The 12,958-nt window shown below is 42.0% G+C and overlaps 1 protein-coding gene across 2 annotated transcripts in view; it reads left to right on the top strand.

The window, feature by feature from the left end:
- Positions 1-12,958, top strand: part of ARHGAP27 (Rho GTPase activating protein 27) — a 60,580-nt gene that overhangs the window by 1,774 nt on the left and 45,848 nt on the right. For both annotated transcript variants that reach the window (XM_074224377.1, XM_074224378.1), the window contains exons 2-3: positions 45-185; positions 1,633-2,309. In XM_074224377.1, the coding sequence (XP_074080478.1) occupies positions 1,671-2,309 (639 nt within the window). In that variant the 5' untranslated portion in view covers positions 45-185; positions 1,633-1,670. The remainder of the gene's footprint in view (positions 1-44; positions 186-1,632; positions 2,310-12,958) is intronic.

Raw genomic sequence — 12,958 nt, 5'->3', positions numbered from 1 at the left:
GCACCTCTATCCTTTCCTTACCTTACCTTTCCTGTCCCTTCTAGACCCCAACCTCAACATCCAAAGATTCCCACATCAGACTGATCTGCCCAGATGTCAGAAGTCTGACTTTCTTTTGAACCAGTCACCTCTGAAACTCTTCTCAGTCCAGCTCATGGGCCCCCAAAGTGGACAACCCTTTTCAAGTAAGTTTCAGTTGGATACAGAGGGAGATGGGGAGGAGGGGAGAGGAGGAAAAGACCTGGGACTCTGAAGCAGGACTTGTTTGGTCCCCCTGCTGGCTAAGTCTGACTTTGTTCCCTTCCCACTCTGTGCCTCTGTTTACCATAAAATCCCTCACTAAAGGAAGGTTGAGGAGGAAAGTTCTGGGGAGTGGAGATATTCCCTCATTCAACATTCCCTCATTCTGTCTGCCCAGCCCGTCAGTACGGAGCCACCTTGGTTGGGCAGGAAAAGGTGTGGTCAGTGCATAACCCAGAGGGGCTGAGACTTTTTCAGTCTCTGACATTGACTCATGGCCTACAAAGGAAAGGGTAACAGCAACCCCAGGATGTCAGGATCTCCCTCTCTCCCTCTCCCCTGGTCTTCCTCCCTTCTCCTCAAGTCAAGGTTCTGTTCCAGCCTCTTGTCTGTGGCATGGGACTGCCCAGCTTTGGAGGAGGGGGATCTAGATGGGCACTTCCATGGGCAACAGCATGAAAAGGGTTCCATGTCTGGCCATCTTTCTTCTTTTGACAGAGATTGTTCCTGCACTCAGGTAACAGGGAGGGGTGGGGGGGGTCGAAATCCCTCCTTTTTTTGAATTCTTTTTTGAATTTTACAATTTTCCCCCTCAATCTTACTTTCCTCCCCCCACCTCCCACAGAAGGCAATTTGTCAGTCTTTACATTGTTTCCACGGTATACATTGATCCAAATTGAATGTGTTGAGAGAGAAATCATATCCTTAAGGAAAAAATAAAATGTAAGAGAGCAAAATTACATAATATTTTTTTCAAAATTTTGGCCTTTGGTCTTTGTTTAAACTCCACAGTTCTTTCTTTGGATACAGATGGTATTCTCCATCGCAGGTGCCCTAAAATTGTCCCTGATGAAATAAACCTTTTCCTAAAGAATCCACCTTTTCACTCATTCACTATCTGACTTAGGCTGCTGGAACACCAGCTAGGGCCTCCGCACAGTTCAGAGCTTAACCGTTCTCTGATGCTTTGCGGGCGAGCCGGATCCCCAAGGGCCGCCTTCTAGGGTCCTGCCACCCGGTGGTGACCCGAGGCGGGCCTTCTCGGGGCGGGCCCGGGCTCGGGGTTCATGTGGACGGTGATGCCGTCGAGCCGCCGCCCCGGGATGAGAAACCGAGAGAACCGGTTTCCCTGGAGTCGGCGCTGCAGGCGGGCGGAGCAGGGCAGAACTGGGGCTCGCCTCCCTGGCTCCTGCCGCGGCTGTCCTGCCCAGGTGTTCCACAGGTGCCCGCGGGGAGGGGGGCTTCGCTTCCCTTGGGGCGGGGCTGCTCCCGTCTAAATCTGGGGCGCCGGTGCCAGCCCTGCCCCAAAGGGCCCGCACCCCGAGGATCGGGACGCGCCAGGACGGCCCCCCTTCTGCCCGCTGCCCCTGACGCGCCCGTCCCTCTCCGCAGGGTAGCGGCAGAGCCCCGACGGCCCCGGCTTGGCCGGGATGCAGAGCGTGGCAGAGCCCGGAGAGCAGTACGTGCTGGTGGAGCATGCCTTCGAGTACACTGGCAAGGACGGGCGGCGCATCCGCATCCAGCCCGACGAGCGCTACCGGCTGCTGCGGCGGAGCACTGAGCACTGGTGGCATGTGAGGCCGGAGCCCGGCGGCCGCCCCTTCTACCTGCCCGCGCAGTACGTGCGGGAGCTGCCGCGCCTCGGCTCCCCCGACCCCCGCCCGGCCTCCCCGCGGGAGCCCCCGCCCCAGCCGCCGGCCTACGACTACAAGTTCCTGCCCGCCCCGTCGGCCGGACCCCCCGGGAGCCCCTCGGAGCTGGCGGCCGGCGCCCCGGACCGCTGCAGCACCTTCCACAGCGCGGGCGGGCGCCGCGAGACCGCCCTCTACCTCCGGCCCGCGGCCCCCATCAGGTCGGCGCAGTCCCTCGACGACCTGGCTCGGACCGCAGTCGCGCCCCTCGCGGGGCTCCTGGGGAGCTCGGGGTCCTACAAGGCTTGCAGCGTGGCAGGCTCCTGGGTCTGCCCGCGGCCCCTCTCCCAGGGCCCACCGCTCCCCCAGGGCGGGGGCCACTCGGAGAACATCTACGAGTCGATCCAAGATGTGCGAGGAGAGCTCCCCAAAGAGAAGGTACCCGGGGAGCGGGATCTCAGGGGTCTGATGCTGGGGCGGTCACTGAGCCCTGCTGAAAATCCTCCCGCGGGGGCCTTGGGGACCGGAGCCGCCCCTTCTGCGTCTTCCCCACTCCCCTTCCCACTCCCCCAGTTGGCCTCCTCTGCCCCCCCTCCTTCCATCTCTCTCCTCTCTCCCTGCCCTTTCTCTCCTCCCGATTCCTCCCGTCCTCACTGCCTACTCCATCTCTCTTTCCCCTTCCCTGACCTCTCTTGTCCCTCATCCTAGAGACTATTCTTTTAGCATCACACATTTTCTTGGCCTTTGGCAATGCAGTAGCCGTCGATGATAGCCTGCCCCCCTCTGGTCAGTGTAGAGAAGCGCACCGGGTGAGGATTTGGTGCTGTCTTGGGGAGACTCCAAAGACATAATTGAAGGGACTTGAAGTTTCCATGGAGGAAGAGAGTAAAGAGAAGCAGCGGATCCCCCTGCTTGGCTTCCCTTCTGGTTAACTACTTCGAGCCCAGCATATCTGGATTGTTTAGTATTTCTGTAGAGGTCCCCCTCCCCCACCATCCCCTGAGAGGAAAAAAAATGAACGAAAGGGAAAAGAGTTAGAGGCTCTGTGGAAGCAGAAGTCTAATAAATTCTTTCTCACGCCTCTCCCAGACCCCACCCCCTTTACCCCACTCCGTGCCATACTCACCCCAATCCCTCAAAGAGTAACAGTGAGAACCCCCCAGACTCTTCCCATTCATAGTTTCTTTCATAATGAGAAAGAACCTCAGGCTATTAAGGTGTTTGTCAAGGCGGGTCTTTGCCCAGTTATGCCAGTTATGCCAGAGGGGAGGAGTGTTTCTATCTCTGCCCTACCCAACCTTGAGGCAATTGACTGTTTCCCTCCTAAAGAAGGAGACCTCCTCCAGAAAGGTAGTGGACCCCAGGACAGAGGAGACTATTGACTGAGGGGTAAAGGGGAGGGCTAACAAAAGAGAACTCCAATTCTCTGCTAGAAGACTACTGAGAAAGGTATTTAATCTCAAATCTGATTTGTTTTCATCTGCTAAACAGGGCTAATAATCCTGGAAGAGAGAAAACAATAACAACAATAGTAATAGCTAACATTTATATAATGCTTTAAGATTTACAAAGAAGCTTACCTATGTTATTTCATTTGATGCTCCCAATCCTGAAAGCCCTTTGATGAAAGGTGTAGCATTCGTCTCCTTACATCCCACATCTCACTTGGTGGGTCACTGCAGAGGTTGCCCTCCTCTTAAAAGGTGAAAGATTTATCTGATCTGAGAAGAAACCAGAGTATGGTTGCCCTCCTTTTAAGAAAGATGTCTTTTCCTTCATACTTCAGGAAATGAAGATTAGATCTCTCCTACTTAAAGAAGACCACCTCCCCCTCTTTGATCATTCAGAATGGAATTTGATAAGGAATAGTCTGCATGGGAGGGGTTTAATCAACCTAACCTCAGTCCTCTCAGTTGCAGATGAAAACCAATTTCCTTAATTTTACTTACAGCTTTTATTTAGAATTATATCCCTTCTCCCATACAGCAATTTCTCCTTGTTACAAAGATTATTAAAAGAAAAAAGTTTAGTAAGTCAAAATCAAGCTGATAATTTAGGCAATATTCTGCATCCAATTTCCCCAGATCCCCACTTCCTCAATGACAGGAGGAAGGTGTATGACAGAAGAAAAGTGAAATTTCTTTTATTTTAGTTCAACCCTTGATAAATGTAAATAAAAGATAGTTCCTCTCTCTCTTTTTCTGCTTCATCCTCAAATTCCACATCCCTTAGTTTGAAAATATCCTCTCCTCCCCACCCCAATCCCAAGTAGATATAGAGCAGTATAGAGAACAGAGGCAATAGATCTGCCCCAGCTCTTTCTCTTTTTAAGAAGGGGTCCTGTTTGAGGCAGCAGGATGTAGGTTTGTTGGATCAGTCTTCATTTCAGTACCTACTAGGGAACTTGTAACATAGTAGGCTTTTTATAAATATTTATTGATTGATCAGCCTGTCCCCACTCACTCTCTGCAGTCAGCGTTTCCAGGGCAAATTCCAAGATATCCCAGGCACATGGTCTTTAGTAGGGCCTCCTTTAATGGAACCTAACAGGGTGCTAACCAGTGAAGGGTATGCTCAAAGAAGAGGCTGCATTTGACTGAAACTATTCTCAGCAGTGGACTTTCTCAGTCCCATATTCTTGAATTTCCCATAGTTTTGCACATACTGATCACTCATTGCTTTTGGAAACTCTGTTCTAAATATTTGTGACCCCTGTTATGTGGTAGACCTCTGGGAATCAATCTTTCTCAGTCTCCTTTGAAGGATTTTTTTTTTTATTTTTGTGAGTCGTTGAGGTTAAAGCGACAGGCCCAAGGTTACACAAATAGTAAGTATTAAGCATCTGAGGCTGCATTTGAACTCAGGTCTTCCTGACTCTAGGGCCAGTGCTCTAACCACTTAACCACCTAGCTGCCCCCTCTTTTGTTGGATTTTTGTCCTTATCCTATCCTATCGCCTTCTATGAATGTGTCCCAGGTTTCTTTTCTCTCCTGCTCTCATGGAGTCAACTGTCACCTCTAGGCAGATATATAGCTCTCATCTCTCTCTTGAGCTCCAGGCTCTCATCTCCAGCTGTCTGCTTTATACCTCCCCTTGGATATTCTATAGCCATCTCAAACCTAACAGGTCCATGACAAAGCTCCTTGGGTTTGTCCCTAATCCACCCCTCCTAACTTCCCTATACCTAGTGAGGGCATCATCATTTTTCCTGTCTCCCTGGTTTTTAACCTGTTGTTACTCAGTTGTGTATGACTCTTTGTGACCCCATTGGGTTTTCTTGAAAAAGATACTGGAGTGGTTTGTCATTTCCTTTCTGAAGAGGAAACTGAGGCAAACAGGATTAAATGATTGCCCAGGTTCACACAACTAATAAGTGTCTGAGAGCAAAATTGAACTCCCTGACCCCGGACCAGATACTCTATCCACTGCCCCACCTAGGAGTGAATCATTCTCTGTTCTTCCTATTACCTACATCTTATCAGCTGTCAGATGTTGTAAAATCTACCTCTTCCACATCTCTTGTGTCAGTCCCTTTTCATTATTCAAACTACAACCATCCTTATCATCTCTCACCCAGACAATTACCATTAGCTTCCTAATTGGTCTTCTGTATCTAATCTCTCACCATTCTAACTTCCAAACAGCTGTCAAAGGGTTATTTCAAAGTGCAGCTTTAACCTGGTCAGTAGACATCTCAAGAAGCTTCCCATTTTCAATATAAAAAAAAGTCCTTTGAAGTCCTCCATAATCTGATTCCCAGAGGTCTACCACACAACAATTTTTCCAGGCTGGCTGCACAATACTTCTCAGAAGATCTAAGCTTCAATCAAAATGACCCACTTGTTATTCCCAGTGCTCAGTATTGCATCTTCAGTATTTGTGCTTTGGGCTATACTCCATCACTGTAATGATCATTCCCTTTAGCTCTACCAATTGTATCTTTTTTTAACTCCCTTGAAGGGTCAGACTAAAGTAAGCCTCCTTCCCTTCTCTTTCCCTCCCACCCATCTCCCCCAAACAGTGGGGTTAATGTCCAAGACTGCATATTGAACTCAGGTTCTATCCACTGCACCACCTAGCTGTCCCTAAAGAAGCCCTTTTTAAAACAAAATAAATTTTCTTTATTATGAAGGTAGTCATCAGCAAGCATGAATATTACTATATATAAAGGACAGAAAAAAGAACCTTGCTTATGAAACTAGAATCTAAAATAGATAATATGGTAATACTAACACTATTTTATCATCTTTGTCCTTTTCTGAAGTTGCATTTGCTCTTTCCTGTATTTTTTGACACTCTTTTCTTCCTTTTCTATTTGTTTTTGCCTTACCATCATCTCATTCCAGTCTATTGAACAATCCTCTTCTCCAATTAAAGTCCACCCTTATAAATAAACATAGTCAAGCAAAAACAAACTTATGTTCTAATAATTGTGTCTGAAAATGTTTGTATCATTCTACTAACATGAGATGAGGAAGGAAGAAGAGATACCTCTAATTCATTCCAGACTTATATCCTGAAATTTTTCAGTGAAATATAAGATAAGATTATGAAAGAAAAGGTTTAGGGGACAGGGAAAGAGGGAACCAAGGGAGATCTGAGGAGATATAAAAAAGACTTGGAAAAGGTGAATGGAAAAGTGAGCTAATTGGGAATGTATGAAAGGATTGCCTTTTAGCAGAGAGGGCCCAGTTGAGATTAGGGACCATAAATTTGGAGTGGACTCATTTAGCATGGTTTTGTGATTTTCTTCATCTTTGTTCAGCAGCACTTGAGTAGGATGAAGGTGGTGGTGGAAGTAATCCAAGAGTGATGTTTGGCAGAGCAAGATCAGGTTAGGATAAGGGGGCAGGGGACTAAAGAGAAGAAGTCAGTATCTGGTTGAACTGGTTCACCAAAGGTCAAGCTGGGGAAGGGAAGAGAGTGTAGCTAGTGAAGTAATGATGGTCTGGAAAAGAACTGAATAGCTATTCAAAACTGTTTATTGACTGAATCAGAAAGTTCTAATCTAGCTGTGGAGACAGGCAATAATTAGTAAGCACAATAGGAGTTCAGAAAAAGAGTGAGCTAAAAATAAATCACTGGAAGAGGTGGTCCTTAAATTGGGACTTTAAAGATGGGGAGAATTTAGATAGATAATAGAGAAGGTAGAGGATCATAGGATTGTAGATGAAGTTGCTTTGGAAGAAACCTCAAAGACCATCTTGTCCAATGTCTCCCCCCCACCATTTTTAGATAAGAACTGAGGCCCAAGGTGTGTAGGTGATTTGCCCAAGGTCACTTAGGTAGTAAATGTCAGAAGTGAGATTTGAATCTAGGCCTTCTGACTCCAGAGGTAGTATTTTTGGGGGTTTTTTTTTGAGAAATACCAGAGGCTGGAAGTAGGTTGTCAAAGACTTTCTTTAAGGTCTATTTGTCCTCCACTTGGTAGCAGCTAGGTAGAGCAGTGGCTAAGAGCACATGGCCTAGAATCAGGAAGACCTGAGTTCAAATGCAGTTTCAGATACTTACCAACTATGTAACCCCAAGCATGTTGCTTAACCCTGTTTATCTCAGTTTCTTCATTTGTAAAATGAGCTGGATTAGGAAATGGCAAACCATTCCAGTATCTTTGCCAGGAAAACCCCAATGGGGTCATGAAACAGTGCAACTTAAACAAAAACAAGTCTTTGGTCTGTAGCAATACAGGCATAGATTGTTCCTTTTAGATAGCCCATCGTCAAAGCATTGGTATAGGAAAAGACAGAAGCTAAAGTGAAATAACAAATGGCACAAACCTTTATTAGGTGGCTCTATTGTGCAGAACCCTCCCACTTCCTTCACCTTTTCACCTCTCACTAGAAGATACAAAGACAGACATGGTCCCATGTTCAAGGAGGCTCTTGTCTAGGAGAAGAATAATGAGGGGATTAATGATAGGACATCTTTATTATAGAACCCTCAATGTCTAATTCCTGTTGTGCAGCCAGGCAGGTGGCAAAAGTCAAGAATACAAAGAGAAAAAAAAAACACAACAAAAAATCCAAACAAACCCAAACCAGTCCCTATCCCCAGGGAACTAATGTTCTACTGGGTGAAGCTCAGAACTGGAGGTCTTAGGAAAGGTCTTATGGAGGATTTGGTCCTTTGCTTTGAAGGAAGCTAGGAAGTCTCCAAGGAAGAGGTGATAGGGAGGGAGTATTCAAGACAGGAGGAGATCACTTGTGCCAAGGTTCATGAAAGTGACTGATGTAACCTGTGTAAGGAGCAGCCAGGAGCAGCCAGAAGGACGATTTGATCAGAATGGAAAGTATATGAAGGGAAGTAATAAGAGAGAAAAACTGGAAAAGTAGGTTATTTTATCCTAGAGGTAATAGTGAGCCATAGAAGTTTTTTGAGTGTAGGGGAAAAGGTCAGTGATGTGGTCACATCTTTGTTATTTTTAAATATATAATGTTTTAATTTATTTCCACCAGTTATATGTTACAAAGAAGTTTTAACATTTGATTGTGTTTTTTTTAAAGTTTGGAGTTCCAAATTCTCTCTCTCCCTTTGCTTTCCAACTCCCTGAGATGGTAGAGTGATCAGATAAAAATTCACATCTTTGTTTTTAAGAATATCGATTTGGCACGTATGTATTAATGGGATTAGAAAGAAAAGAAAATGGATGCAAGAAGATGAATTAGAAAGCTTTTTCAGAGGCATCTAGGTGTTGCAGTGAATAGAGCACTGACCCTGGAGTCAGGAGGTTGTGAGTTCAAATCTAAGTTCAGACACTTGATACTTACTAGTTGTGTGGCCTTGAGCAATTCACTTAACCCTGTTGTCTTGCAAAAAATGAAAAAAAAAAAAAGAAAATTCTTTTAATACTCCAGGTCTGAACTAGCATGGCTAGTGGTCATTTGACTAGAAATAAAAGAAAAGAGGTGGCATGTTGTGGAGGTAACATCAGACTCCTCAAGTAACTGGATACAGAAATAATCCAAGGTTGGGAAACTGACTAGAATGGTGCCTTTGACTGAAATGGAGACATTTGGAGAAGAGAAGAATTTTGAGGGAAATGAGTTCTATTTTGGATATATTAAGTCAGAGATTCCCATATACATTGAAGTAGAGATGTCCAGTAGAAGATCTTTTCCCACAACCACTTGCTATGATTCCCATTTTACAGGTGAGAAAATTGGGATTAATAATAATAATTATTATACACAAACACACACACACACAATATATTCTATAGTACTAAGTCCCTAGCATTGTGCAAAGTGATTTTCAAATATTTCATTTATTCTTCACAACAACCCTGGGAGGCTAGTTTTATCATGATCCCCATTTTACAGATGAGGAAACGAAAGCAGAAAGAGGATTGAGTGATTGCTCAGGGTCACAGATCTACTAAGTATTTGAGGCTTCATTTGAACTTGTCTTCATGATTCTAGGTCCAGCACTTAGCCACTTAGAAGTTTCAAAAATAGATAAATTGTATAGAATTGCATAGTAAAGTTCTTATATCAAATGTAACATTGTGGGTGCTTTGGGTATTGATGTAAAGACATCATTAAAATGGAGAGTATCACTAATTGGGAAGCAACAACGGAACTGCATAATTTAGTCTAGAAAGATCAGAGGGGTGCTCAGATTACAAGATCAAAGAATTTTTACCTGGAAGGTACCTTAAGAATCATCTAGCACAGTACATTTAGTTTTACAGATGAGGAACCTGAGCCTCAGAGAAGATACTTGTTTAAGATTCTACAGGTAGAGAGTGGCAAAGCCAAGATTCAAATACAATGTGATCCTAAGTCCAAATACAGTGTTTTTCACATTACATCAGGATGCCTCTCTCTCAAATCAATTTAGTAAAATGTCCTTTGGAGAGAAACCAAAATCTAGAGCAATTTTCTTGATAGGAAGCAGCTTAGTTTGAGCAATGGGTAGAGTCAATTTTGAGTACTTTACTGTAGCAATTCCTCTCCCAAAATAAATCAACTCAAGATAGAAAGTAGCAAATATTGTCCTACTTTCCACCAGAGAGAGAGAGAGAGAGTGAGAGAGAGAGAATAAACTGAATACTAGAGTCCAGTGAACCTGATTTGGATCGTTATCAAAATTCCAGAACATATTACTAAAGGGTTGGCTAGTGAATGTCTAGAAAAGGAAACAGTGATCAAAGAATCAGTGTGACTTTTTCATAAATGAGTCATGCCAGACAAACATCATTTTGTTTTTGAGAGGGTTATTTAGAGTAAAGAAATGCTCCAGATATAAGTTGTCTGTATTTTAATGAAGTATCTGTTGAAATTTCTCATTCTATTCCTAGGGAAAGGATAGAACTATTTGGGCTAGATCTCAATAATTAGATAAAAATCTGGACTGGTTGAATGACTAGAGTTTATTTGCTAATGGCTTGCAGTTTATTTGGAAGGTAGTCTCTAATGAAGTGAGGCAACTAGGAGGGTGTAGGAGATAGAATGCTGAGTCTGAAGTCAGGAAGACTCTTTCTCCTGAGTTTAAATATGACCTCAGAAACTTTCTAGTTGTATGACTCTGGACAAGTCAATATTTTTTTTTTGCAAGGCAGTGGGGGTTAAGTGACTTGGCCAAGGTCACATAGCTAGTAACTATCTTGTGTCTAAGGTGAGTGGATAAATCATTTAACACCCCCCCCTTGTCTCAGTTTCCTCATCTGTAAAATGAACTGGAGAAGGAAATGGCAAATCTTTTGGTATCTTTGCCATGAAAAGCCCACGAGGAGTCACAAAGAGATAGACACAACAGGAATCACCGAATAACTCTATAGTGAAGTGTCTCAGGGAATTATGCTTGGATCTTGTACTATTTAACATTTTGGTCCATGACTCAGATAAATGAATAGTTGTCACATTTGCAGAGAGCACAAAGTCTGGAGGGGTAATTATAACACACTTGCTGGCAGGATTCAAGAAGATATAGACAGGTTTGAAGTTGAGTGGAATTTATTTTATTTTTTAAAATTATACAAAGTCAAGCAATTTGATTTCAACTATGCATGTGAGGTCATGCAAAATATATAACCATATTAGTCATACTGCAAAACAAACAAAATAAGACAATAAAAATAAAGTCTTTAAAAAGTATGCTTCAATCTGCACTCGGAGTTCCTCACTTCTCTCTTTGGAGGTAGGCAGTGTTTTTTTTTTTATCATGAATCCTACAGAATTGCCTTAGATCATTGGGTCAAAGTAACTAAGTGTTTCACAGTGAATTATTCTGACAATATTGCATTTAGTGTGTACAATTTCTCCTGGTTCTGTTCACCTGATTTTGCATGAGTCCATATAAATAATCTCAGATTTTTCTCAAACTGTCCTGCTCATCATTTCTCATGACACAATAGTATTCCATCATATACCATAACTTGTTCAATCATTCCCCAATTGAGGGGCATCCTCTCAATATCCAATTCTTTACCACCTCTAAAAGAGCAGCTATAAATATTTTTATATAAATAAATTCTTTCCTCTTTTCTTTCATCTCTTTGGAATATAGACTTTATTATCCAGTGCCAAAGGATATGCACAGCTTTATAGTCCATTGAGCATAGTTCCAAATCTCTCTCTCTCCAGGTGAGACTAGTTCACACCTCCACCAATGGTACATTAGCATCCTATTTTTCCACATTCTCTCCAGCATGAGTCATTTTCCTTTTTTGTCGTGTTAGTCAATATGATAGGTGTGAGGTGATATTGTTTTAATTTTCATTTTTCTAATCAATAGTGATTTAGAACATTTTTTTCATATGTCTATTGATAGATTTGGTTTCTTCTTCTGAAAAGTGCCTGTTTATATCCTCTGACCATTTATCAATTGGGGGAATGGCTCTTCCTGTGACAAATTTGGTGCAGTTGTCAATATATTTGAGAAATGAGACCTTTATCAGAAAAACTTGCTGCAAAATTTTTTAGTTAATAATGTCTTAGTGCTTTAGCTAGCATTTCTACAATAATAATAATAATAATAATAATAATAATAATAATAATAATTTTCTTTCTCTGTTTTTCTCTAAAAACCAAAAGTATCAAAACTGTATTTGTATCATAAAAGGAATTTGGTAGAACTCTACCTTTACCTATTTTTTAAAATAGTTTATGTGGTATTGAGGTTAATTATTAAATGTTTGATAGAATTTAGTTGTGAATACATCTGGTCTTAGGGATTTTTATTTTAGTTGCTCATTGATGACTTGTCCAATTTCTTTTTTCTAAGAGGGTTATTTGACTATTCTATTTTATCTTCTGCTAGTCTGGGTACTCTATATTTTTGTAAATATTAATCATTTCACTTAGATTGTCAGTTTTACTGGCATATAATTGGGCAAAATAGCTCCTAATAATTGCTTTAATTTCATTTTCATTGTTTGTGTATTCCCCTATTTCATTTTTGTTAATAGTAATTTTATTTCTTTTTCAAAATCAAATTAACTATTTTATTGGTTTTCTAAAAAACCAGATCCTTTAGTTCATTTTTTAAAAATTTCAATTTTATTAATCTTGCCCTTGATTTTCAGAATTTGCATTTGGTGTTTAACTGGATTTTTAGTCTGTTCTTTTTTTTATTGTTTTTAGTTGCATATTCAATTCAATGTCGACTATTATTAAATCCGGGGCAACAAGTTAAATAAAGGTAAATTATTTAAAAACCAACCAACCAACCATACTTAGAAAACCTAAGTCAATTACTTTGAATTCTACATTTCATTCAATTTTATTACAAAAATTTATTGTTAAGGCATAAAAATAGAATATTATATTTAAGGGATGATTTTTACATATGTGAGCCAAACTCAGACTGCAAATATAGAAACACAGCTATTGAATGGAATTTAACAAGATAAAATTCAATAGGGTAAAATGTAGTATTACATTTAAGTTTTAAAATTTGACAAAGTAATGATAGCTAGCCTTGCTATAACTTTTTTTTAACCTTTCTATAAATTCTTAAGGTTTATGAGGCACTCTGTGTATCATTTGATATTCACAACAACCCTTGCAGGTAGAGGCTATTATCATTTCCATTTCACAGATGAGGAAATGAGACTGAGAAAAGTAAAGAGTTGGGCAGCTAGGTGT

This window comes from Macrotis lagotis, chromosome 2 (genome assembly GCF_037893015.1).
Source record: "Macrotis lagotis isolate mMagLag1 chromosome 2, bilby.v1.9.chrom.fasta, whole genome shotgun sequence".
NCBI lineage: Eukaryota > Metazoa > Chordata > Mammalia > Peramelemorphia > Peramelidae > Macrotis > Macrotis lagotis.
This window is presented reverse-complemented; position numbering and strand designations above follow the sequence as displayed.